This window comes from Macrotis lagotis, chromosome 1 (assembly GCF_037893015.1).
Source record: "Macrotis lagotis isolate mMagLag1 chromosome 1, bilby.v1.9.chrom.fasta, whole genome shotgun sequence".
Taxonomy (NCBI): domain Eukaryota; kingdom Metazoa; phylum Chordata; class Mammalia; order Peramelemorphia; family Peramelidae; genus Macrotis; species Macrotis lagotis.
The window spans coordinates 692,950,394-692,977,469 of NC_133658.1; the positions used below are offsets into that span (position 1 = coordinate 692,950,394).

General features: G+C 36.0%; 1 protein-coding gene across 1 annotated transcript in view; it reads right to left on the reverse strand.

Moving 5' to 3' along the window:
- MYO3B (myosin IIIB) overlaps window positions 1-27,076 on the reverse strand; it is a 567,258-nt gene that overhangs the window by 288,738 nt on the left and 251,444 nt on the right. The window contains exons 12-21 of the mRNA XM_074212806.1: window positions 26,817-26,921; window positions 24,797-24,880; window positions 23,811-24,013; window positions 18,814-18,912; window positions 18,329-18,443; window positions 9,743-9,869; window positions 9,380-9,590; window positions 7,949-8,096; window positions 6,220-6,373; window positions 3,106-3,194 (exon numbers count right to left, since the gene is read on the reverse strand). Of these exons, the coding sequence (XP_074068907.1) occupies window positions 3,106-3,194; window positions 6,220-6,373; window positions 7,949-8,096; window positions 9,380-9,590; window positions 9,743-9,869; window positions 18,329-18,443; window positions 18,814-18,912; window positions 23,811-24,013; window positions 24,797-24,880; window positions 26,817-26,921 (1,335 nt within the window). The remainder of the gene's footprint in view (window positions 1-3,105; window positions 3,195-6,219; window positions 6,374-7,948; window positions 8,097-9,379; window positions 9,591-9,742; window positions 9,870-18,328; window positions 18,444-18,813; window positions 18,913-23,810; window positions 24,014-24,796; window positions 24,881-26,816; window positions 26,922-27,076) is intronic.

The window sequence follows — 27,076 nt, forward strand, 5'->3', positions numbered from 1 at the left end:
AACCTCACATTGTACAGAAACACTTTCCCAACTCTTCTTAATTCTAATGTCTCCCCCTTTTATACTAATGTACAAATTGTACATATTTGTCTGCTTCTTGTATCCCCCACTAGATTGTGAGCTTCTTCAGCAGGGACTGGATTTTTACCTCCTTTTATTTCCTCAATGGGTAACTAGATGCCACAGTGTATAGAATGCCAACCCTATAATCAGGAGGACCTGAGTTCAAACAGATAATTACTCTAGTTATATGATCCTGGGCAAGTTAATTAACCCTGCTTGTCTCAGTTTCCTCAGCTGCAAAATGAATTGGAGAAAAAAATAGGAAACTATTCTACTATCTTTGCCAAAAAACAACAACCCCAAAACCCAAATGGGGTCATGAGAAATCTAACATGACAATAATAATATCACCAGCCTTCAGTACACTGCTTGAAATATAGTAGATGCTTAATAGATGTTTATAGACTGACTAACTGACTAGCTCCTAACTGTTCCTCAATTTATCCAATAAGTTGAAAAAAATGTGCCATTTATACTTTGACAACACCATTCACATCTAACCTCTTCTATTTATTCACATGATTATCACTTTAATATCAGGCACATATTACCTCTCACCTAAAGTATTATAATGTTCTCTTAATTTGGTCTCCCTACCTCAAGTCTCTCCCCATCCAGCCTGTCCTCAACCCAGCCGCCAAAGGGTTTTTCCATAAGTGTCCTACTGGCCATGTTTTTCCATCACTCAAAAACTCTAATGGTTCCCATTAGCCACTGAATGAATAACAACTCATCTGTTGCACACCTATACCTTTTCCCACCTGGCCCCAAACTATCTCTTCATTCTCATTTCATATTACTTCATTTGCTGGACTATGATTCAGCCAAACTAGCCTGTTTCCCTTTTCCTCACCCCCCCCCCCCCCCCCCCGCCACAGGACACCATTTCCTCTCTATCTTTGCGATGATTAGTTCCCATGCTTAGAATACTCCCTCTCCTTTTCTTTGCTTCATAGAATCCTTCCCTCAGCTAGAGAACCACTTTCTACATGAAACCTTACCAAATTACTTCATATTTAACTTCCTTGCATTTACTTATATTTTTTCTCATGATAGTTATTGTGTAAACACACCAATGTACTTGTCTCTTCCAAAAGCATTTGAACTCCTTGGTAGAAAGGATTGATTGTGTTTGTGTTTTAATCAATCAGTTAGGCACTGCCAAAATACTGGGGATATAAAGGCAAAAATGACTCCCTCTCCTCAAAGAGCTCACTCCAGTGCCTACCATAGTGTCTGGCATACAGAAGACATTTAATAAATGCTTACTGATTGACTGACTGGAAAAAAACCCAGAAGATCAATTGAATATGTTTTAGTCAAGATTCTATACCTATTAAATGACAGGCTCAGGCTTAAAAACCAGGGTTTTAGACTTGTAGTCTAGGAGTTCTTACTGTCTTATACCATATTAACTCTTATGAATTGCAAATATATGTTTAGTACATTGTTATTACCATTTTTAGGAAAGTTTAAGGTGAAAAAAATGCACTAGGAGACATCTAGTGGCAAAACCAGCTTCACATCAATTACTGAGGATCAATGAGGGATCCTGGACCCATGGATCAGATGAATGTTGTTTTAAGGGGAAAAAAAATAATAATGAGCCATCCAAGGGCCTATGTGGAGCAAATAAGAACTTCCTGAATATGTTTTCATACATATTTATCTATTTATCTATCAATCAATCCATCAATCAACCAATCTATCTATCTATATACACATATATACTGAGTTTCAAGAAATTGGGGGAGAAAGGGAGGTCATTTGGAATAATCTTCAGGCTTTTATTATAAATTCTTGATCTTCTAAGCTAGTCTGCCATCTGCCATTTATTTCCTTGTCTGTTAACCCTTACAACATCTATGCCCCACCATTTCCTCAACCTTAGGTTGCCCTACTATCCACTTTCTCAGTTGCAATTCCTGTGTTACTGAATGCAATTGTAAGATATCAGGAATTTGAACTAATTGAGTCCATTACAGATCTGTGTTATCTGATCTCAAGTAGGCCTACTACTGGTACATGGCCATCCTTTTCTTCTTTCAATATGGACTCTATCACACTCGCCTAAACAACTGACTTCTACTTGCAGAGTGAGATGATGCTTTGGGTAGGTCATGATGCTTTTTTGAAACTTTTTTATCCAAGTTTTCTGAGAGCAAAAAATTCACTCAGTTCCAGAGAAGGGATGATGCTTAGAATATTACAAATATGAATCACTAGTTGCCGCCACTGGTGGTCAAGTGTCCAAAAGAACCTCAAGCACATTCCACCAGGTCCTTTCCCTTAGGGTACACCAACTCTCTCAGGATATGGAAAAGCAAGTGGTTTAACCTATTTAGCACTTTAGTTTTCTCATCTAATGTGACAGTACTTAGATAAAAAGAAAACAGTTTAGATTGTCATTAATGGTTTAGTTCAGTGGAGTTGTTATCAAAGGATCTACATTCAAATCCTGACCCTATCCATGTAAGTTTGAGTGAGTCAATGAACTTTTCTATTTATAAAGTGATAAGATTAGACCAGATGGCTTCTAATATTCCTTGCTACTTGAAATCTATGATCTTATGTCTCCAAATATTTTGATGCTTCATGTTGGGTAGAATAAACATCTGGACATTTAATTAATTTCTGTGGTTTTTTTAATTTGGATATTACAGTCCCCTGTAGCCTCACCTAAAATTATATCAACCCTCCTGGTAATTCCAGAATTATTTTAAAATTTGAGCATTCACAGCTAAACACACTGTGAAAAGATGTAATATATTTGCTCTCTAGAGAGCTGTCACTTCTAGGCAATACCTCAGGTAAGAGGCAGATGGCAGCTCTCTAGGCCACCCCTGTGAGAAACTGTTTCAATGCCAGAGGCAACTTTTGTGATCAATCTGACTGTGAAAGTTAGTGAGTTATGATTAGGGATACAAGAAGAATTAAAAAAGAAAGAAATCTGCAAGCAATTTCTTAAGTTTCACAGATATGGCAATGTAGCCACTTATCTCTTGTTCAATTCAGACCCATTAGCAGTCAAACACCTTTTACCTTTCCAGCATAGTGCTGAATGCCAAAGCAAAGCTCCACTCGTTTTGGCCTCCAGAAATATTTACAACGCAGATTATCTTCAAATTTATCTGTTTAAAGACACAAGCAAACCATAGCATGAAATACTTGCCAAGAGCCCCTGCAGATCTAACTAAAGAGAACCAGGACTGAATCTGAGAAGAGAAAGATCAGGGTGGAAGGTGGGTATTTCTTTTGGCATTTTTGTTGTTGCTTCATAGCCTCTTTAGGCATTTGATTATATAGACTGACTACCTGATAGGCTCCTAACTCCCCCTCATTTTATCTATGCAATAAATTGAGAAATTGTATATTTCTACTTCGACAACTCCTCTCACATATAACCTCTTCTATTTATTCACCTGGCTACCACTTTAATATCAGGCATGTATTACCTCTCACCTAGAGTATTATAATGGTCTCTTAATTTGGTCTCTCTACCTCAAGTATCTCCTTATCCAACCTATCCTCAACCTAGTTAAGTTCATAGTTTTCCCCACAAATGATTTTGTGATATCAGAAACTTTATATACAGAGACAAACACACAATTAACTTTAGGACAGAATCTGTCCCAAGGAGATTAAGATAATGTGGGTTTTAATTTGTCTTGGTAACACACAGGATTTATAGGTGCCCAGGGAAATTAATGAAGTTGTCAACAGAGCAAACTTTTTAAAAAGTGTGGAATGCAATGTTATGGGAATTACCCCCCCATTCATTCATTCATTCATTCTTTGAGTCTGTCATCAAGTATTTACTAAGCACCTGTCAGAAAGACAGACAGTACTGTATTAAAAAGTAAATAAAAAAATAAAACTTCAATCCTATGGATATTTATTAAGCAATCATTATTTATAAGGCACTGTGTAAGGTTTCAGAGATAAAGAAACTGATGGTCCGTGTTCTCAAGAAGTTTATGGTTTACTGGAAATGGAAAGAAGAGAGCATACGCACTGCTAAGTAACTATAGGGAAAGAAAGATCAGTAAGCAATAGTTGCATATTCGTTATTATATAATAATACTTGATACTTGTCCTTAAAGATCTTACAATTTAGAGAAAGGGAAGGAAAGATAGCTAGGTAACACTGTGGATAGAAGATTAGGCCTGGTTTAGCAAGACTCATCTTTCTGTGTTCAAATCTGATCTCAGAGACTAGCTGTGTGATCTGAATAAGTCATTTAACCCTGTTTGCCTCAGTTTCCTCATCTGTAAAATGGGCTGGAGAAGGAAATGGCAAAATGTTCCAACATTTTTGCCAAGAACACTCCAAATGAAATCATGAAGAGTTAGACACAATTGAAATAACTGAATAACAAAAATATGAAGTTATAATAAAAAACATCATAAGAAATGTTAACAAGGTAGTGTATGATTAAATGCAAAATAAATGAAACATAAAATTACTATAATTCATAGGAAGGAGAGATCATTGTGTATTAGAATGGTGAAGGAAACAGTTGAATATTCAATAAAGCCCTTAATTATGAGTAGAAGATGAATAAGCAAAGAAAACAGAGCAGCTAGGTGCTTCAATAGAAAGAATGTCAGGCCTGGGATTGGGATGACCTGAATTCAAATTCAGTCTCAGTCATTTACTATCTGTTTGACTCCGGGCAAGTCACTAATCAGTAAAATAGACTAGAGAAAGAAATGGAAAACTACTCCAGTCTTTGTGAAGAAAACCCCAAGTAGGGTAATCAAGGGTCATAGTCAAATGAACAACAAAAAAGCAAAAAAAAAGGAAGGAAAGCCTATAAGAGAGAGAAAAAAAGTATGAATAAAAATGAATGTGATATTGAAGGAGAAGGGAAGGGAGTAACCTCTTATTCAGCACCTATTATTTTCCAGACTATGCCAAGAACTTTATAAATATTATTTCTTTTGATCCTAGCAACAACTGTGTGGGGGGGGTAAGTTTGTTATTAAACCTATTTTAATTTGAGGAAACTGAGGCAGAGAGGTAAAGTGCATGGCTACTCACAGCTCCTAAGGGTTTGAGACTGGATTTGAACTCAGGTCTATCTGACTCCTGACCCAACACTATAGGTACTATACCATCTAGCTGCCCCAATGAGAATCATTTGTTTGGGGAACAGTGAATAAATAGATTAGTCTGGCTTCTGTGAAGATGTCATAGAAGAAACAAATAAAAGCGATGATTGAAAGGGCAACTTGGAGACCAACAGTCAAGGACCTTGAATTTCAGGCTAAGTTTGAACTGTAACTTAAAAATAGTTCAGAGTCATTAGAAGTATTTTAGGAGAGGAATGATGTAATAAAATCAGCATTTTGGGATGATTCATCTAGCATTGGTGATCAGGATGGAAGTAGAAATGAGAGAGAGACAGATACAGGAGAACCAATTAGGAAGTATATGTAATGAATCTGGTTTAGACTCTATAATGAAGAACTAAGAAGACTATGAAATAAGAAATAAGAAGACTATGACTGTGTCAGTGAGTGAAGAAAGAAAGGTTAGGGATAAGGCTTGAATCTGGAATTTCATTGATCTAGGGAACTTCCAGGCAAGGAAACGCCCTTTACCCATGCGGGCCAGTATCTCTTCTTAGCAAGAGAAGGTGAAAGACTTTCACAGGATCACACCTTCAGTAGGTGTGCACTCAGTAGGGAGCACTTGGATGGAAGTCATCTTGATGTTGAGTTTGGCTCTCTATTATTGAACCATGCTGTCTCTCAAAAAAAGGACAGACCTGATCTAAAGGAAGTCACAAGAATTTCTACCTGAATGTGAGAATGGAAAGAAGAATCAAAGATGAATATAATTTTCAGACTTTGATGATTGGGTTTCTGGTAGCTCCATTTTCAGAAACAGAAAAGTCAGAAGGATTTTGACTTGGTGAGGGGGAAAGATGAGTTCAGTTTTATTTGAGTTTGGGGAGATGTCATAAATGTTACTTGTCACTTGCTAAAGGTTCTAATTGACTTTAAAAGGGTCTTCATTTTATATACATATTACTAGGTTAAAAAAATGACAGGATTGTAAAGCTTTATGTTAGATTCCTTTGCCTTGAGTATGTGAACAGATGCCGTATTCTGGTCTGAATATGTATTCCTTTTTTGAAAAACACATACCAACTAAAGTCAGGTCTGTTGCCTGGGGAAATCGGCTTTCTTCATCAAGGAGTGAAAGCAGTCCCATTGGTTTCTGGAGAAACATATCCAGGAGAGGGCGATTGTCTTCATATTCCACAACTGTGGCATCAATTCCTTCATTCTGATATTCCATCTGTTGGAAAAATTTAGTATGAATTCACACAATCCTTTCCCCCCGCAATGGTCCCCCCAACACTCAAGTTACAAACAACACATTATTTTGCTATGCAGTTTCTAAGAGGAAGTATAGTAGAGTGCATAAAGATTCAACCTCAACACTAGGAAACCTGGGATTCAGTTTTAACACACTGGCTATGTGGCCCTGGACAAGTCTCTCAACTTTTTAGTTTCTCAAGCACTCTTTCAGAGAAGGTGCTAATCTACCTAGGTAGGGGAAATTCCTTAAATCAATTGACATCATAGATACATTATGGTCCTTGTTACTACCCCTGTGAAATTTTTAGAGACTAACATTAAACTTTCTGTGGTAAATTGCCACTGATATTTGTATGCTCTCCTGTGTGCAAAAAATGTTTATTTAGCTCTATCTGTTAATGATTTGTAGATTCTAAATAAAAAGGGGATGCTTATCTATTTCTCCCAAGAGATAGGGTGACAATGCATTTTGAGAATAAAAATAAAGGAGTGAAGCTAGAAGAAAGAGAAGAGAACCTTTTCAGTAAGCATCTGATTTAGAAGAGTAAGATTTCTCATGCAATGGAGAGAGAGTCAATCTAGTCTGAGGGTCTCCAGGAGAGAATTAAACTTCTCACAGAAACAAACAAAAAGATTTTTGACTGGGGATAGAATTGGGAGCTGGCAACGGGGACTAGGAGAAGAGGAAGGCCTAGGCAGTTTTAGCTAGGAAAAATGAAGGAAGTCATAGAATTTTCTCCACAACTGAACCACAAGCTGACACTTGTGGATTTAACTTAGGTTTTGAGGATGGCCTATTTATGTATTTCTCATTATCATTTCTTCCAGTACAGTGGTTATTGGTATTCATCAGAAGACTGACCAGAATGTTTTTTACTGTCATACCAACTTACTATGTGAAAAAGGAAGGCTATCCCAGAGGAAAATCTTGGTACATTTTCTAGGCTGGAGACAAGAACAACCTTGAACCATAACAGAAGTGGGAAACTAGTAGCAATCTCATTACTATAGCGAATACCTCCTGTTTTAGTTATTACTGGTCTCATAGATTTCAATTCCTATCTGTAGACCACTAAGGACATTCACTGCCTGTACAGGGTATTGTAGGCAACAAAATTTATGTGTGGTAGGATCTTGAAAGCAACAAGTAGCTAAGTCCTACTTGCAAGCTCATCAGTCTCATTTTAGGTAATATCTAAATTACATGGGGGGATGGGGGAGACTATGATCTATGGAATACCATTTTGTTTTGAAGGAGTGTTTAAATAATTGTCTTGTTACCAGTTCCACATAAGGAGTGAATTATACCTTTCTAAAGAGATCTAGACTTCTCTATTTTGGTTAAATTTAGATGATATACTTGTTCTTGACAGCAGGAATTTTCTATTAAAAACAGAATCTCCTCACTAGCCAGCCCATTTTCTACAAAGTCTGCCCTCTTCAGCCTCTCTACCAAAGTTTTTTCCTTTGGGCCATAGACAATTTGTAGGGAATTTAACATCTCCAACCCTTTTACTCCATCATATTTAATTACTTCAGAATTCAATTCTACCTGTTCAAGTGCAAAAATGTGTTGGTTGAAATAATACTGAATTTGTTCATTGGCAATGTTTATACAGAGCTGCTCAAAGGAGTTTCTTCTGAAGTTCTCAAATCCAAAGATGTCCAGAATCCCAACATTCATCCCACGTTCTGCACGGCTGTATGGGAAATAAGCATGATATCCCTCACAAGGGGGAAGTATTTCTGGATAGTAGGCAAAAATGCATATTTACATATGTAAAACCTATCTAAATGCATAGAAAGAACAAACATCCTACTAAATAGAACTTGGTATACTTGGAGAAAACATATGGATAGAAATAATATAGATTCTCTCTCTCTCTCTCTCTCTCTCTCTCTCTCATTGTTGCTCCTGAATTTTTCCTTTTTTTGATCTACACATATTCATTAGCAGATGCCTACATCAAGGAAGTATTCACCTAAAATTTGTAGTAATTCACCTATAATTTATTATATTTGTGGTTGCCTGAAGTGTTGAGAAGTTAAGTAACTTGGTCAGAATCATAAACCCAGGAGATTTTAGAGGCCAAACTTAAATCAAGGTCTTCTCAACAAGAGTCAACCCTAATATTGCTTCACTATGCTGACTCTCATTTACTTCTATGGGGCTAGATAATTTTATTTTCTACCACATAACTGATTGCCCTGAATAGGTGCTGCCTCAGATAAACTGAGACCTGGAAAAGACCTTAGCTTAAAATGTCCAAGATCTCCCACTGCATCTGGGGCAGTAACCAGTCATCCTGACCTATGTCTTGCCAGATGACTCTGGAGGAGAGGGTAAGGCTGATGACTTTGCATAGCCCTGCTTCCCTTAAATCCAATTCACTTGCAAGTCAAGTCACTACCCTCCTGATGTCATTGGTTCTCTGAGAACAAAGGATGAACAACAACTACCCTAAAAACTGGGGGAACAATAAGTTATATGCTTTCCTTGGGAAGCAGTATGGAATGATACCTCATCAACTTGTAAATAAGGATATAGACAGTTATTTCTTACAAAAAAGAAGTCAAGAACAGATGACTTCTATTTTACACTTCAAAATATATGTGTGTATTCCTTTCTCCTGTTAAAAAACCCAATAATGCTATCTTCTGAGCAAGCATCTAAACTCTCTCTGTGTCTCTCTTTCTCTCTGTCTCTTTCCTCTCTTCCTTTCCCTTCTCCTTTCCCTCTCCCCCCCACTTCTCCTCTCTTCCCCCTCCTTTTCCTGCCTCCTTCCTTCTCCCTTTCTCCTCCCCTCCTATTCCCTGATTTTACCTCTTTTTTCCTTTTACCTCTCCTTTTTCCTGTTCCACCTTCCTCTGTCTCTCCTTTCTTTCCCTCAGTCCCACCTACCCCTCTTCTCCCCCTCTGTCCACTCTGCACTGCCCCCCAACACCCACACACCCACATCCACACATGCACAGACAGACTTGCCATATATTTTTATCTGGCTGTAATAGCGTGTTGATGCGATTTACAATCCAGCTGAAAAGCCTCCCATACAGAGCTTTCGACATAGCATCTCGGACATCAGCAGCTTTGTCCACGGTGTTGGTGCGGATGATAGTTTCTCCTCTGGTGACCACACAGTGGGAGGTAAGAGCCTCCTGGAGTTCCTCCGAACTGATTCCCAGTAAGGTGGCAGCTGGAACACAAAAGAACCCAGATGTGGGTCTAAGCCCAGAACCTTCAGAAACAATCCCCAACTAGGCAGCCACAACCACAGTGGTAGGAGCAGAGGCAGCAGCATCAAGAGCATTGACTAGGAAAATACAGGGTCTGAGAATCAATAGTTACCATTTTCCAAGGCTACTGAATTGGGAACTTCACTCTTATCCGTCTGGTGTTCTGAAGAAATTGATGCAAATTCAATGTTTCCAATGTTCAGAATTGCTGCTAAGATTCTATACACTGAATGGACCTCCTGAAAAGGACACCAAGAACCATTTTTTTTCTGAGTCACTATTAACTAGATTAAATTAACACTATAGCCCTCAAACTCAGATTTTTTTCAGTGTTTTTTAAACAGGGAGAAAAATTTAACCGATTATGAATGTCATTTTATGGAAGGGTAAGAAAGCCTATGATACCATAAGATTAAAACAAAGGTCATAGAACCAGAATTGGAAAGGGTCTAGAAGTCATTTAATTTACTACCACCCCCATTCTACACTTTCCAGGTAAAGCCCAGGAAGTTCCAAAGCTTCATTCCTCTCCAGGATGCCAGGGCTTAGACTATCATGCCATGTACATCTCTTTATCCTACATGCTCATTTTGCCCCTGGACTGTTTCTCACATTAAAAGTACCCTTACTCCTCAACTCACCTGCCAATTGGATGGTTCCTTTTTTCCCTATTTTAAGGGGGAAATGCAGATGAAAGATGATTTTTATTCTTTTTTCAGATCACATTGGTGACTCAGCTCCTCAAGACTTTTTCCTCTGCATTCACCTCTCCTTTGTTGGGTACATTTCCCATCCCCTCTTTAGTTCCCTTTTAATGTTGTCTTTCCTGTTAGAATATAAGCTTCTTGAGGGAAAGGACTACTTTTTATTTGTGTTTGTTATTTGTGTTCTTAATACTTAGTATAGTGTCCAGAACATAAGAAGGTTTAATAAATGTTTGTTGACTAACTGAAGGTTGCACAAGTAGTAAGCATCAGAGTTGAAATTTGAACCCAACTCCTCAAACTCTGGAGTTTGAGTACTAGCTCTTCCCCATGGACCCTGCTGCTTTTGTCATGGATGGGATATGGGAAAAGGGTGAAGAACTAAAAAGAAAAGGATAAGCCTCATTTTCAGGCTGACACAAGCAAAAAACATAGATGGGAGAAACTCATTTTATCATTCCGCTGTATTCATAGGTTCAGAGATAGAAGGGATCTTAGAGATTACCTGGTGCAAGGATTTTTATCCTGTTTTGTTAACTTCTTAGAATTCTTTTTTTTAGTTTTTAGTTTTTTAGGTTTTTTTTTTTTTTTTTTGCAAGGCAGTGGGGTTAAGTGGCTTGCCCAAGGCCACACGGCTTGGTAATTACTAAGTGTCTGAGGCTGGATTTGAACTCAGGTACTCCTGACTCCAAGGCCAGTGCTCTATCCACTGAGCCACCTAGCTGCCCCTGTTAGAATTCTTCTTAACCTCTTAGAGGTAGCTTGGTATTGCAGGGTCAGAAAGAACTAAGTTCAAATTCGGTCTCAGATACTTACTAGACTACCTTGGAAAGTCATTTATGGTTGTCTGCCTTGGTTTCCTCAACAGCAAAATGGGGACTATAATATCATTGAGAATCAAATGAGATAATAAGCACTTAGCATAGTGTCTGACATACAGTAGGTACTTAATAAATGCTTATTCCCTTTTCCTTCTCCTTCTCTTTTATGCCTTGACCCCTTTGGCCGCCTGGTAACCTCCTAGATCCCCTCTCAAAATGAACATTGTTTTTAAGTTCATACAAAATATACATAGTGTTACAAAGAAAACTAATTATATTGAATTAAGATATTAAAAGTGCAAATTCATGGGCCCCCCAGGTTAAGGACCCCCACCTCCTCCAACTTCCCCATTTTACAGATGAAGGACTGGAAACCCAGAAGAATAAGTTTCACAATAAGGATTTGAAACCCAAATTCTCTGACTCCTACACCATGTTCTTTCTGCCTGTTTTTCTGCAACCAGCAATTCGAGAGGCAAGAAATATTTCCAGAATAAAATACTCAGGCAGAGGGATCTATATTAGTGCTAAAATAAACAGTTCTTAAATGATGCACCCCATACCTACAGCATTCAGATAAGGGGAAAAAATTAAAGTGTAGGAGCCAGCCCATCTGCAACAGTACCATCTGCTGGCTGCCTGGTACTATAACAAAGCTAAATGAGGTTTTACTTTTAAAAAGAGTCTCTGCTCTAGGAAAATATCAGATTTTTTTAAAAAAACAAAATGGCCTGTTCTATGTTGCTCAAATTAGTATCCTAGTCATTTAACTTAGACAATTTTGGGAAAAAAGTCAGGCTCCAAAGTGGTGATTTTGGGGGTATGTATGTATTTCACAGGTGATTTTACTGATTCCTTAGAGCATATGGAAGTACCATTGTTCAAGTTCTCTCTTGATGAATTAAAGTATAACTTCACAGTCTCTTAATATTCAATTCAGTTTCATTCAACTGACCACATTAAATCAGAATCCCAGGTAGCCTACATTTCCTTCAATTCCAAGTCAACTCACATAAATTTACCAATGTGTATTTATTAGGTGCCTACTATAGGCCAGGTACTGTATTAGATGTTAGGTAAACAAATGTTAAAAATGAGCTATCTCTGCCTGAAGGAGCTTATCAGGAGTTAACAGGAGATAACTATACCTTAAGCATACAAGTAAAATCTGAGACCCAAAGCCCATTGGTATGCCAGGGGGAAGCCAATGAAGACTTTTGAGAAGAGAAATGACATGGTCAGACTTGTACTTTTAGCAGGTATATGGAAAATTAACTAGAAAGGAGAGAGACTTGAAATGGGTAGACTGATAAATCTCATTATAGTAATTTAGTATTATTCTGGTAGTACTAAAATGGAAACAATCAATACCAAGAGTACAATAAGATCATTTTTGTAGCTAAATCAGAGGACATGATAGCTTGAATTAGGCCGATAACATCATTTCAGGTGGAAGAAAGCTGTATCCCAAAGTGATCAAAAAATAAGACAAGCTTTTCCTATATGTACAAAAATATTTATAGCAACTTTTTTTCATGACCAAGATTTGGAAATTGAGGGGATGTCCATCAATAGGGGAATGACTGATCAAGTTGTATATGAGTGTAGTAGAATATTATTGTGTATTCGCAATGATACGCAGGATATTCTCAGAGGAACCTGGAAAGGCTTACATGAACTAATGCAGAGTAAAGGAAGCAGAATCAGGAGAACATCATACATAGCAATAGCAATATTATACTATGAACAATTGTGAATGACAGCTATTCTCTGCAATACAAAGATCTAAGACAATTCCATGGGACCCATGAGGAAAAATGCTCTCTACCTACAGAGAAAGAAATAATGGTATTTAAATACAAACCAAAGCATATTATTTTCATGCTTTCCTTTTTGAGGGTAGAGTTTGAGTTTTCTTTCACAAAATGACTAATATAAAAATTTGCTTTACATGACTGTTTACCATATCAGGGAGGGTTCAGGGGAGGGAAGGAAGGATCAAATTTGGAATTCAAAATTAAAAAAAATACCAAATGTTAAAAATTGTTTTTACATGTAATTAGGGGGAAATAAAATATTAAAAAAAAAAGTGGAGGGGCAGCTAGGTGGTACAGTGGATAGAGCACTGGCCCTGGAGTCAGGAGTACCTGAGTTCAAATCTAACCTCAGACACTTAATAATTGCCTAGCTGTGTGGCCTTGGGCAAGCCACTTAACGCCATTGCCTTAAATAAATTTAAATAAATAAACAAGTGGAGAGAAGTATTGTGGGATACTGTGGAAGTAACACTGATAAAATTTAGCAGCTGGGGAAGAGGGGGAGAAAAAAGGAAAGGATTACTCAAAGTTTGTGAACTTGGTGACTGGGAAGAAGAGGATAGCAGCCTCAAAAGAAATAAGGAATTTGAATGAGGGATGGCTTTAAGATCCAGAAATGAGTCCTGCATCATTCCTTTCACCTCTGTGACACTCACTCTCCCTTGGTTGTGTTCACCTTTTGGCTAACCATTTTTCTTTTTTTCTTATCTAATACCACCTGCCAGTTATAACTTGAATACACTCTAAAGCTTTGCCCTAGATTGTGTGTATGTATGTGCTTCTATGTGTATGAATATATGAGTATATATCCGTGTGTGTATGTATATTTTATATATGTGTGTGTGTGTGTGTGTGTGTGTGTGTGTGTGTGTGTGTGTGTGTGAAAGGAAGGAAATAAGCATTTACTAAATACCTATCACTCAATATAGAACACATATATAAATATATATCAAATTTATATTATGATTACTCTCATCTTAACAACCCACATAGAGGTACTATGCTATGTATAATGTTAGTTAAATTCTTATGATGCCTGACTTGAAAAGTAGATCTGTGCATGAAAGCAAAAGGGACTTGCCACTGCTATTTAATTGTTATTATTCCCTGGGCTGTGAAGAATTTCAAGACAATTTCTTGCCAAGACAGTGTTAGATCTGGCCATAGAGATGTGTGGAGAGTAGTATATGGAGCAGGTGGAGATGAAGCATGGTCATAGAACTGTGGTTGGAGTAACTGAATTAATGCAAAGAGTAGTTATGTGAATCAGGAACTAAGAAATAAAAAATTATCATTAGTTAGGACTGGTAGTTTGGGGCACATACCCCTGACACTTGGTGTGTTAGTCTATGTGCAAACTCTCAGAAGGCAGGACTACCCAAGGATGAAACTTGATATATGGGAGCACAGAGAGAGAGAAGATAATGGAATTAGGTGGAGGCTGGTACATTCCATTGGAGGTTAAAGGCTTAAGATGATGTGTGGTTTAGTCATAGTGCCTTCTCATGAAACAAAATCAACATTTGGAGAAAAATGAAGAGAAGCACCTAAACCATGATGTGTGTGGAAGGCATAATTTTAAATGCTCCTGGAGGCCCCTGGAGAGACTAAAGTGGACCTGGGTATTAGAAAGTGGTTGAGAACAGTGAATATGTGTTAATGGATCACACTTTTTGGAGGAAATATATCAAAAATATCAAACAAACATCACCAAAAATGATAGACAGACTCACTGATTTACATCATAAAGATTTAGGCATAATTTCACCAAAGTCTTTCAATTAAAGAAAAGGGCTCATTGGAGGTATTCAGTTTCAGTGAGAGGCTCTTTTGGAAATCTTTGCTTTGCTGGTGAGAATTTAATTTATGAAAATGATGATGATGATGATGATGATAGCTTTCATGCATTAAGCACTCTGTGGACAATAAAATATTTTCTTTTATCTTTACAACAAACCCATATAGTAGATGGAGTATTATCTTCATATTATAGATGAGGACAGTAAGATGTAAAAGAGGTTGCATAATTTGCCTGAGATCACATAAACTACTAAGTGACTAGAACACATTGAGATTTTATTTTAATCATTTTGATCAGTGTAGTGGATAAAGGATCAAACTTGGAGTAAGGAAGACTTAGATGAATTACCATAAGCATTCACCTAATCTTTGAGGGCCACAGACAATTTCTTAAAACAAAAGTTACAGCTAAGGGGAAGGGGATAAATGCTATTAAGCTCCCACTAGCTCCTGACACTGTGCTAAACACTTTAAAAATATTTTCTCATTTGATGATGACTTACTAATTCTACTTTGATTGAAGAAATTTCTATACCATGGGATTCCTCACATTAATGAAATGTCAAATTTGGACTCACACCCCTAAACCCCTCCAAATATTTCTGTAAGAACCTGGTAATAAAGGGAGGATATAGAGGAAAAGAATATTTGAAAAGACTAATAGGTATTATAGAAAAGGACAGGGACTTTCATCTAGCTAAGATGATTTAATAGTAACAGTCAAATAATGGGACAGAAACTGACTCATAAGCTTATTTCTATAGGATGTCAGAACCATGAGTTAATAAGGGAAAAGTTCAGTTCACTTAGTTATTTCGTACATATTGTCCTAGATATGTGTTAGTGGGAAATAGTAGGGGAAATGAGAAACTCTAGGAAAGAGACTTGATGGAAGTCCCTTGAATCTTTATGCTTTTGGTCAACATCTGGTTTATTCCTATTTACAGACCTGGCTTTAGATAAAGTAACCACTCATTATAGTAGATTTGTCTGTATATGTGCATGAATCCACAAGATTAGGAAGATGAGGTAATTTGGGAAAAACAAAACAAATAAAAATATAGTACCATCCTTCTCACTGTAGTTAAAATAAGGTATATCCTAGTATTTAACATGGGAAACAGAGTACATGCACACACACACACACACACACACACACACACACACACACACACACACACACCATCACCACTACCACCACCACCATCGTTCTTTATAATACACTCAATGGTAATAGAAATAAAAGGTATTTTTTTTACCATTTTGCTAACTCTAGAAATTTACTCTTTTTTTAAAAATTTCTATTCAGTGTTTTTGTTACAGATAAAGGACTGCTTAGCTTTTATTTCCAGTTAATTTTTTTTCCATCTTGCCCAGGTAGGAACAGCAACTTCTCATGGAATTGATCCCACTACTGACTGACACAGAATATTTGATCTGTTCTTTTTCCAATCTTGGTTAGTTTCTTCTTCCTTAGACAATCTGATGGCCCTCAGCTTGCCATATTAGTTCTAAATTTAATGCAGATACCTGATTGACTTGGTCTTACTGCAGTTCAGAACTCATAAGTTCAAGGGATCCACCAGCATCAGCCTCTTCCAGTAGAAAGTATTATAAATATACACCAAGATGATCAGCTCCAGTTAATTTCTAATCCTAAAACACTTTGATTGTGTACCTCCTCTAAGAGATGGAACTGTTCTTTTTGAAGGAGTCCACAGAACTCTGTCCTCAAACCTAAGATTTCCATTCTTAAAACCTCCCTCTAAGGAAATATTAAGCCTATAGCACAAGACTATTTAAAACTATATTCTTGTTATTGTAATTTTTCTTGGAGACTCTCATAATTATGGACAAAAAACAGCATTATAAATTAATAAACATAAGTCTCTTAACAGATGCCTAAGTGTATTTAATTGCTCCCCGCTAAAGAGTCAAGGGAAAGATATTTCTATTTTTACCTAACCTTTGGGAATTTCCACTGTCAGTCAGTTTAAAGTCTGTGGGAGGCTGACAATGCAAATTAACAGCTGGCTAGAAAGAGGAAAGGTATTATTATGATTAAATCCAACCACACAGGGGAGTAAAGTCCCAGTCAAACTCATTGGCTTGGAGCAGCAGTCTTTTACAGAGAGTGACTATCCCAGGATAACTGGGGTGTCTGGTAATCTCATCCCTTAAGATTTAGCACTCCCTCCTAGTGCCTAATCTCTCATTTCCTTTCTTGGAAAAGTAAAAGAATGTATATAGTTAGCAAAAACTATGGCACAAAGCCCAGAAACTGTGACATGAATATATCACAGAATAATATTTTTGCCCAGGGTTATAAATATTTTCTGTCACCTCGAGCATATATTTAATAGAGACAATCTGTATCTTATATGATAAGAGCAGTACAACATTCACAGATATGGTAAAAAATGGATGACTATATTCTCTCACAGAATTAAGTTACTATGTACAAGTTTAAAGGGCATAAATGAATTTGTCTTGGTGCCCAAGAAGTTATTTCTATAAACATCCCTAAGTATAAACTGGACATCAAAGTATTGAATTGGATATATCATTAATGATTCAATTGAAAGGTTACAATAACCACAAATATGGGAATGAGAATTGTAAAATATAGAGATCAATGGTGCGCATAACCAAATCCCTACTGTTTTGGAAAAGCAATTAGCTCATTGTGTCAGGATTGAATATCTTGGTCTCTAAGCAAACTAAAACAGGGTGAATAGGGTGGGGTAAATTAAGTAGGGTGGGTGAATGAACCTTTGTTCTGGGGCACTGGCCATTATGAGTCTCTAGGACCAAGGTATCCCACCACAGTTAGAACTACCATCAGCCTGGCTCATATTTGTCCCAGAACTCTAATACAGCATTTTCCAAAAGGAATTTAATGGAATGAAACTAGAGGTCCTATTAGAAAGGACGGTGGTGAAAAGGACATATCATATATGTCAATTTTTATGTGAAAATGGTATTAATTGCCTTTACTATGTTCTAAAATTCCCCCAGCTCTCTTTTCATTCTGATTTTTTTAAAATCTGTAAAATGAAGCCTATCTATTGATAAGTTCTAAGGGCCCTTCTAGCTCTGAGTCTAAAATGCTATAATCCTATTCCATATTTTCAAGATACCCTCTATCAATTACCTATTAATTTATTAAATGTTTACCATATACCAGGAATGATAATGGACCCTAAGGACATTAAGACAAAAATAAAGCACTTCCTTCACTTGAGAAACATTCTAACATTCTTGAATTACATTCTAATAGGAGGGACAACATGTACCCATTTAGATACATATACAAAATAAATATAATTGGTTGGGAGGAGAAAGGCGCTTATAGCTGCAATGATTTGGAGAGGTTTAATGTAGAACCTGGAACTTGAGCTAAGTCTCGAAGGAAAACAAGGATTCTCAAAGAATCCAGAATCTCAGGGTTCTATCAGTCTATCCCAAGCTCCCAAAGTATAACATTATTTGGAGAAGCTGTTCAACAGAAATACAGCCTTCTGGTATTTGAGTTTACCGATCAGCCGACACTTACCTCATCAGTGAACCCTATAATCTTAAAACAGTGCTGAATTTCTTCAAATTGTTTTCCATACGATTCTTTAGCAATAATATCTTCCATCACCCTTCCTGTCTCATTATCTATGTACCTAAATGAAAGGAATGTAACCACATAATATTAGCTTTTATCTAAAAAATTGTACCCCAAATGCCATACATGTCTTGACCCATTTTCTTGCAGATGCATTTGTTTAAGAAACTATAACTGCCAAGTAGAACTAATTATGCATGAAGCTGGGTAATGTGGGTACAACTGAGCATTTGATCCCTATGTAGAAAATCCAGGTATCCTACTTTTGGGTGACTTTATAAGAAGGAATATTAAATTAAACTCCTACCCCTAAAGCCTCAGCTAAGTAGACTTGTAGTTTCAGTCAAGAAGCATTTATTCAGCATTTGAGTGTTTGTTCAGTGCTAATTACATTTTTTATTTAAATACAATAATCATGATATAGTTACCTAGGAGGCTTTTTCTCTGGAAGACTGTATTCAGAAATTTTCTTTTGGTGATAAAGACCAGCATAAATATAGTAAAAAATGTGAAAATTTTTCTCTCCTCTGGGAAAAAAAGAAATATTATTAAAATCATATTCAAAAACTTTATTTAAAGCATGATATTTCTGTATTTGCACATTAGTTCCCTATGTAAGGAGATTTAATTCAGGACTGTGATCCGAGTTAAACTTATCCTCAGCAAAGTCTATCCAGGTTTTTCAGGTCCTCAATCCTACTTGGGCCACCAGTCCACATTATGATCTTGGGTCAATCTATTTTCTTTTAACACTTTTCTGATCTCAAGGAGACAAGAGTATTTCCCTCTTTGGACTGTCAGATCTACCTCTTTGACTCCCAGTTTTTAAAAATATCCTGACATGTCATTTTCCTTACAAAGAGCTTGGCTCTTCATCTAGAAAATTGGTTCCTGGTTTAAAAAAATACCCTGACATGTCATTTTCCTTACAAAGAGACTGCTTTAATCTAGCAAATCCTATATGCCAGTATCTATTTTCTCCTGGTCCAATTCTGTTCCTGTTCCTTTCTTCCAATTACATTCTATTCTTCCCTTTTGATAAGGAGTCAATCAAGTGGACTATGATGCCTAAATCCTCCCTTCATGTATTAGACTCGTCATCTTGGCACCAACTATTTTGGGTCTTTTCCCAAGAAGCAGTATGATCGAGTAGAATAAAGATTGAATTAGAATTGAAAGACCTATGTGTGAATCCCAGCTCTGCTGCTTACTCTCTGCGGGAAGTTAGAGATAAGTAGAACTATGCCTCTCTGGTCCACTTCCTCATATCTGAAATGAGAGGGTGGGACTAAAAGACCTTTAAGGTAGAATTCTTCATTGTTTTGCATGTGCTATGGACCTCTCTGGAAATATGGTTGAAAGCTAAGGATTTTCCCCCAAAATAATATTTTTAAATGTATACATTTAAAAGAAACCTAAAATTAATGAACATAAAGATGGATTTTTTTTCCTATTCAGGATGAACAATAATGTATCATGGCCCCAGGTTAAGAACTCCTGCTGTAAGATTTCTTATAGTTCTACATCTGTAATTCTACTGTGCTTTTCTAAAGTCAATTCTTTTTCTATTTTTTTTCTTCTTCTGTTTTTCTAAATTCAAAGTTCCCTACTTTAAATTGCTTTTCTCATGGTACTTTTGGTACTGATTCTTGAAAGTCTCCAGTGGAAAAAGCTCTGATTTAAAATTAGAAGATTCTGGTTCAAATTTCTGTTTTAGAACTTATTATCTGTGTGACTTTGGGCAATAATAATGACTCTCATTTATAAAATATTTTAAAATTTATAGAGCATTCTATTAACATCACTTTGTTTGTCAACCTCATAAGAACCTAATGAACTATATACTAGATCATTGCTCCCATTTTACAGATGAAAAAATTGGCTTCCTGAGATTAAATACTTTTCCCATGGCATCTTATCATTAATTTTTTTATTTAAGAAAATATCATTTTGTAAATAAAAATATGGGATTTATATGCAAATATCAGTAATATTAATAGATGTAAACAACATAAAAGCTTTTTTAAAAAATTGGAGTATAAAGTGGTACTCAATCATTTTAAAAGCACAAAAGGAAACTAAGATGAAAAAATTTGAGAGCTATTGTACTGAGTCATTTTGTTTCTCTCGATTGTCAGTTTTCTCATCTATAAAATAAGGACAGGGAACTGAAGTGATCTCTAAAATCTTTTCTGGTTAAATATATTATTATGAGGCCCTGATCTTTGCTCAGAATCCTCAATCAGTCCTGGCCTACCTCTCTTTCAGTCATTTGAGTAGAATTAACTTTTTTTTTATATAAACCATCAGAGACATAACAATTTCAACCAGTTTGAGTATATTTTTAAAAATATTGAAAATATATCATATTTTTACATTTGAACAAAAGCTAGAACTCTCCTTTTGTCTGAAATGAATCCCAAAACTTTGCTATAACTCTGAATAGCAGAGGAAGAGAAGTACCTGACAAGACTACCAAGGGCAGAGGACTTAGAATATATTAAATGAGGAATTCCAAAGAAGTGCATTGCACTGTTGGTGGAGTTATGAACTGACCTAACCTTTCTGGAAAGCAATTGGGAACTATGCCCTTAGGGCTACAAAACTGTGTATACCTTTTGATCCAGCAACACCACTACTAGGTCTATATACCAAAGAGATCATAAAAAAAGGCAAAGGACTCACATGCACAAAAAAAATATTTATAGTAGCTCTTTTTTGTAGTGACAAAGAATTGGAAATTAAGGGAATGCTCATTAATTATGGAATGGTTGAACAAATTGCGATATAAGAATGTGTTAGAATACTAGTGTTCTATAAGAAATTATGAGCAGGCAGATTTCAGAAAAACCTGGAACTGATGCTGAGTGAAGACAGAAAAACTAGGAAATCATTGTACATCTCAATAGCAACATTATGTGATGTTCAACTATGATAGATTTAGCTCCTCTCAGCAATGCAATGATCAAAGATAATTCTAAATGACTTGTGATGGAAAATGCCATCTCCATTCAGAGAAAGAACTATGGAGCTTGAATGCAGAGCAAAGCATACAATTTTCACTTAAATTGGATGTATGTTTTTTTCTTTTTCATGATTTGTTTCCTTTTTGTTTGATACTTCTTTCACCAATGACTAATATGGAAATATGTTTAACATGATTGTACATGTATAACCTATATCTGATTATTCACTGTGGTAGGGAGGTGGTAGGGAAGAGAAGAGGGAGAAAAATGTAGAATTCAAAAATCTTAAGATTTTGAAAAAAGAATTTTGAAAACTGTTAAAAGGATTAGATATATATATATATTTAAAAAGTACATTCATATTCTACTTTTTGTTTGATTTTCACAATAATCTCTCTGTGTGTGTAGGAACTCTTTTTTATTGATATTTTATTTTTCCAAATACCTATTATAAAAGCTTTTCAATATTTATCCATATGCATATGGATATTTTTAAGTTTCAAAATTTTGAATTCTTTGCCACTATGAAAAGAACTGCTATAAATATTTTGGAACATGTGGGACTTTCCCCATTTTTGATGATTTCTTCTGGATACAGGCCTAGAATTGAAATTGCTAGGTCAAAGGGTATGATCAGGGTTTTTTTTAACTTTTATGTTCAAGTTTCTTTTCCTTTCTTAAAAATTAATTAATTTTCACCTGTATGCACATGTATATTTTTAAGTGCAAAATTTCCTTCCACTCTCTCTTCCCACTCCCCTCCCTCAGTGGCAAACAGTTAAGTTAGCATTGTGCATACATCCTTTGGATAAACATGTTTACATATTAGTCATTTTTATTTTAATGAATTAGGATTAAGGGAAAGAGATACATAAGAGATAATTTTTATGAAGTGTTCATCAAATTCTGAAGGGTTTATTTTCTTTCTTTCTTTCTTTGTTTTTTTGGTTTTGTTTTGTTTTGCACAACCAAGAGAACAATGTATACATTAACAATAACATTGTGAGATGATCAGTTTTAATGGAAGCAGCTCCTCTCAGCAATTCAGAGAAGTAGGACAATCTTATTAGACTGGCTATGGACAATGTTGTCCCCCGTCCAGAGGAAGAAAAACAAAACAAAACAAAACAAAGCAATGAAAAAGAAAAATCAACTCTTCAGAATCTGGTATGATCAGTTTTATTGCTCTTTGGGCATAATTCCATATTACTCTCCAGAATAGTTGGATCAGTTCACAACTCTACCAGCAATGCATTAATGTCCCAATCCTCCCACCCCCACTTCAACATTGATCATTTCCTCTTTTTGCCATCTTAGCTAATCTGATAGGTGTGAGGAGATACTTCATAGTTCTTTTAATTTGCGTTTCTCTAATCAATAATGATTTGGAGCATTTTTTCATATGATTATATATAGCTTTAATTTCTTCATTTGAAAACTGTCTATTCATATCCACTGACCCTTTATCAATTGGGGAATGACTTGTAACCTTATAAATTTGATGTAATTCTGTATATATTTTAGAAATGAGACCTTTATCAGTACTCCTGGTTGTAAAGAATGTTTCCCAGCTTTCTGCTTTCCTTCTAATTTGGGCAGCACTGATTTTATTAGTGCAAACCCTTTTCAATTTAATACAGTCAAAATCATTCATTTTGCTATTTATAATATACTCTGTTTTCTGCTTGATCAAAAATTTGTCCCCTTTTCATAGATTTGATAGAGTATTTCTTGGTCTATTAATTTAACTATGGTGTATTTTTTTAGGTTTTTTTTTTTTTTTGCAAGGCAATGGTGTTAAGTGTCTTTCCCAAGGCCAAACAGCTAGGTAATTATTAAGTGTCTGAGACCAGATTTGAACTCAGGTACTCCTAACTCCAGGGTGATTTGAAGAATACAAAGTGGAGGTTGAAGTATTTAGATTTAGTAGGAAGTTTGCAGCATTGGAAAAGCAGGGTGAATTTTGTCGATAAAATGAGGATGTAAAGTATCTAATGGTTTTGATTATTATATAGATAGTTGTGCTAATCTACAAGACATGATACATTTGGAAATACAACTTTAAATGTTACTCAGCAAATGTTGGACAAGGAAGTGTTACTCGTATTTAGCCTAAGGAAAGAAAACTACTGACTGCTCTTCTTTAACCACAGGGGCTCTAATAGGTGTGATAATGGAATGATTAAAAATACCCATAGTTTATGTTCATATTCAATAGATCAAAGGACTTTTGTTTTTGCCAGTCTTCTTCTTACCCAAATAACAATTTCCCCATTGTAATACTCATTAAGAAGTTAAGTAAAAGAAGTTAACTGACTGGTGAATGGTCACATCAGTACTGGACAGGCAGGATCTGAACTCAACTCTGACTTTCAAATTCAGTATTGTATCCATTATACCATGCCATCTCTCTAATTATATGTAAATAAGGATTTAAAAAGATTAAAGATTGCACCTACATGGCTTGTTTTATAACTCTGGATTTTTCCAAGAGGTATTCAGAAATTTTTGCACCCATTACAGCTCCTGTTGGTGTGAACATCATTTCCAAATACTTTCCAAAACGACTTGAGTTATCATTGATGGCAGTGCAGGCATTACCAAAAGCTTCCACTAAGGGGTTCACCTGTAATATTTTCTCTCTCAGAGTCCGGTTATTGGCCTGTACACAATAGAGAAGGGCATGAAGAACTTCCAAAATGAACATGCTTGCTTTGTTCATTCACATCCCCTGTACACTTAAACTCTCCTTGTAATGTGGAAAGGAAGTTTCAAATGTGTTCCTAGCAACTAGTTGTAGGTGACTGTGAAGACAAGGGTCTACAAGAGAAAAACACTGTCTTGCTTACAATTGTAGGGCTGGGAGGCAGACACATCTATAACAATCCCATCAGATGAAAGACAGAGAATCATAGGAAAATCTCCCTCAATAATCTAGTGTTTAACAAATACTTCACCATTAGGAAATCCCTCCTTAGATCTACCCTGAATGTCCATTATGGCAGGTAAATCTGCTTTCTTCTTCTTGTATTTGCAACTGGTTACATATTATATTAAACCTTTAGCTCTTTGAAGAGCATTGTTTTTAAGCATATTTTTCACTATCTTGAAGAGAAGCTGAAAAATTCCTATTCCTTCAACATCCTCTCAAATACTTTCTTTTTCCATTCTTTAAGTTATCCCTATTGACTTACCCACCTTGAATTACCCAACATTCTCCTGATACTTTTGCTACTTTTACTTCCTGATGCTTTAATTAAAAATTTAAAAATTTAATTCCATATGACGATGTTCTTGGGGGTCGTTTTTCTCTACTATATGGGGGAGAATGATTATGTTGGTATCCAAAGGAGAAATATTAACTGAAGAATCAATCAACAAAGTTATTATTGTTGTTGTTTGATGAGTAAGAAATAGTTTTGTTCTTATCATGATTGGCAAATACCTTTCCCAGGAAGGTCAAATGCTGGACAATCAAATGAGCACTTTCTGTCTTTCCAGAACCACTTTCTCCACTGATGATAATGCACTGAAATAGTAAAGAGGTCAAATAGAAAACTCTGGATATAATTAACAAATGAGAATTTCTGCATAGAATCAAGGAAACATTACTTGATAAATAGTACACATCTATTTTCTTTAATCCATTATGTAAATCATAATTCCAAAACCTCTAAATAACGAAGAAAAGTATAAGAGTAGGAAGACAAATCAAAGTCAAGGAGTTAAACCAGACTCAGATGAATAATGAAATGCTTTACAGAGGAGGTGTTGAACATATAATCAGCCAATGTGGCCAGAACCAGATTAAAATGCAATTGGGAAATATTTAATAAAATAAATAAAAATACAATGGAACATAGATAATGTTAATACAAGGTTTTTCTAAGTTAATATGCTGCCCTCAGGAATTTTATGTAATAATAATAATATTAATTTTATAATAACTAACATTTATATAGTCATTATTATGTGCCAGCTGCTGTGCTTAACATTTTACAATTATAATCTGATTTGATGCTCACAAAAGCCCTGCAATTATGGTAAGCGCTAGTCTCTCTTTTAGAAAATGTAGGAATATATCACATTTAAATTCTACAACTTCAATGTCCCATTTCTTAGCTGAGGAAACTGAGACAAAATAGGTTAAGTGACTTACCCAAGGTTCCCACAATTAATAAATGTTTGAGGCTAGATTTGAACTTGCATCTTCCTGACTCCAGATCCAGTGCTTTACCGCTGTCATCCAGCTGTTCAGTTTAGTGGTCTCCATTTCTACCTGAGTTCTCCTGTCTCTAAGCCCAGGATTGTATCCCCCTTTGCCACCTAGCTGCCTCTGACATTGTTGTGGATTACTAAGTATCAAGCTTTAGATAAAGATGTATTGTCATAGAGAATTATAGATTTAGTGAAACTGAGATCTTTTTGCTTGTTTTTTAGGTTTTTGCAAGGCAAATGGGGTTAAGTGGCTTGCCCAAGGCCACACAGCTAGGTAATTGTTAAGTGTCTGAGACCAGATTTGAACCCAGGTACTCCTGACTCCAAGGTTGGTGCTTTATCCACTACGCCACCTAGCCACCCCAAAATTGAGATTTTTAAGGTTCTCTACTCTTTACCACAAGTGGTAAAATCTGGACTAGGATGCCCTTGTTGGCTATAAAACTAACTAAATGCAATTCTTGCACAATGTAGTTTCCCTGGACACAATCTCATTCTGCTGCTCAAACCTGAAAAATCTTAAAGAAATTAACACAGGGAAAATTTTTCTTTTTTTTTTAAATGTGGGGAGCAGGGCAGGGATCACCACATACTAATGCCACAGCTTCAAACTCTGCTCTCAGGAGAAAGGAAAGGAAAGTCAAAGGTAATCAGAGGTTGACTTTTTCATAGCTGTGAAGTCAAATGTGTCACCACTGTAAATGGGAAGCCCATAAAATTAAAATGGATGATTTGTGTGTTCTTAACCAGCCAATAGTTGAAGGTTAAGACAGCACTTTCCCCATTCGTAATCCTTTATCAGTAGCCACATTAATAGGAGTGGTCACTGTTAACCATGTAAGGAAAAAAAGGATCTAGTAAAACAATTCTAAGATTTTTAAAAGAAATAATTCAGTATATATGCTGTTACATCATATTCTTGTTACAATCATCATTATATCATTGGATTTGTGTTGCTCTACATTTTCATTATATTCTTATTAGTCATGTCCTTACTATACTGTACCAGGGGAAATGAATGATCTTTGTGTTAATTCTTCATATTTTCTAGGAAGCATTTTAAAGTTCTTTGCTCCAATGACCTTTTCAGTCCTTTTAGATTTGATTGATTAGCTTTGATTGATTAGCTTTCTTTGCTGTATTCTGTCATCTATTGAATTTAAGGCTCTCTGGACAATGGGCAAGTAGCAAAGTGAATGCTGTTTTCCTAATGACAATTCTAGGAGTAAGGATGTATGAAGTCTTACCTGGTCTTTGCTGAAAGTTACCATGCCTTGGTAAGCAGCATCGGCCGAGGCAAAAATGTGGGGGGGATTTGACGACCTTTTCACACCATGATACAGTTTGGAAAACTGCAGAAAGGAAAAAAGCATCTTATAAAGAGAAATGCACACTAACTCTTAGAGGCAGAGGCTATGGGTTCAAATTTTGCCTCTAACCCTGCCTGAGAGACCTTGGGCAAATCATTTAATCTCCTAAATCTCAATTTACTCATCTGTAAAATGAG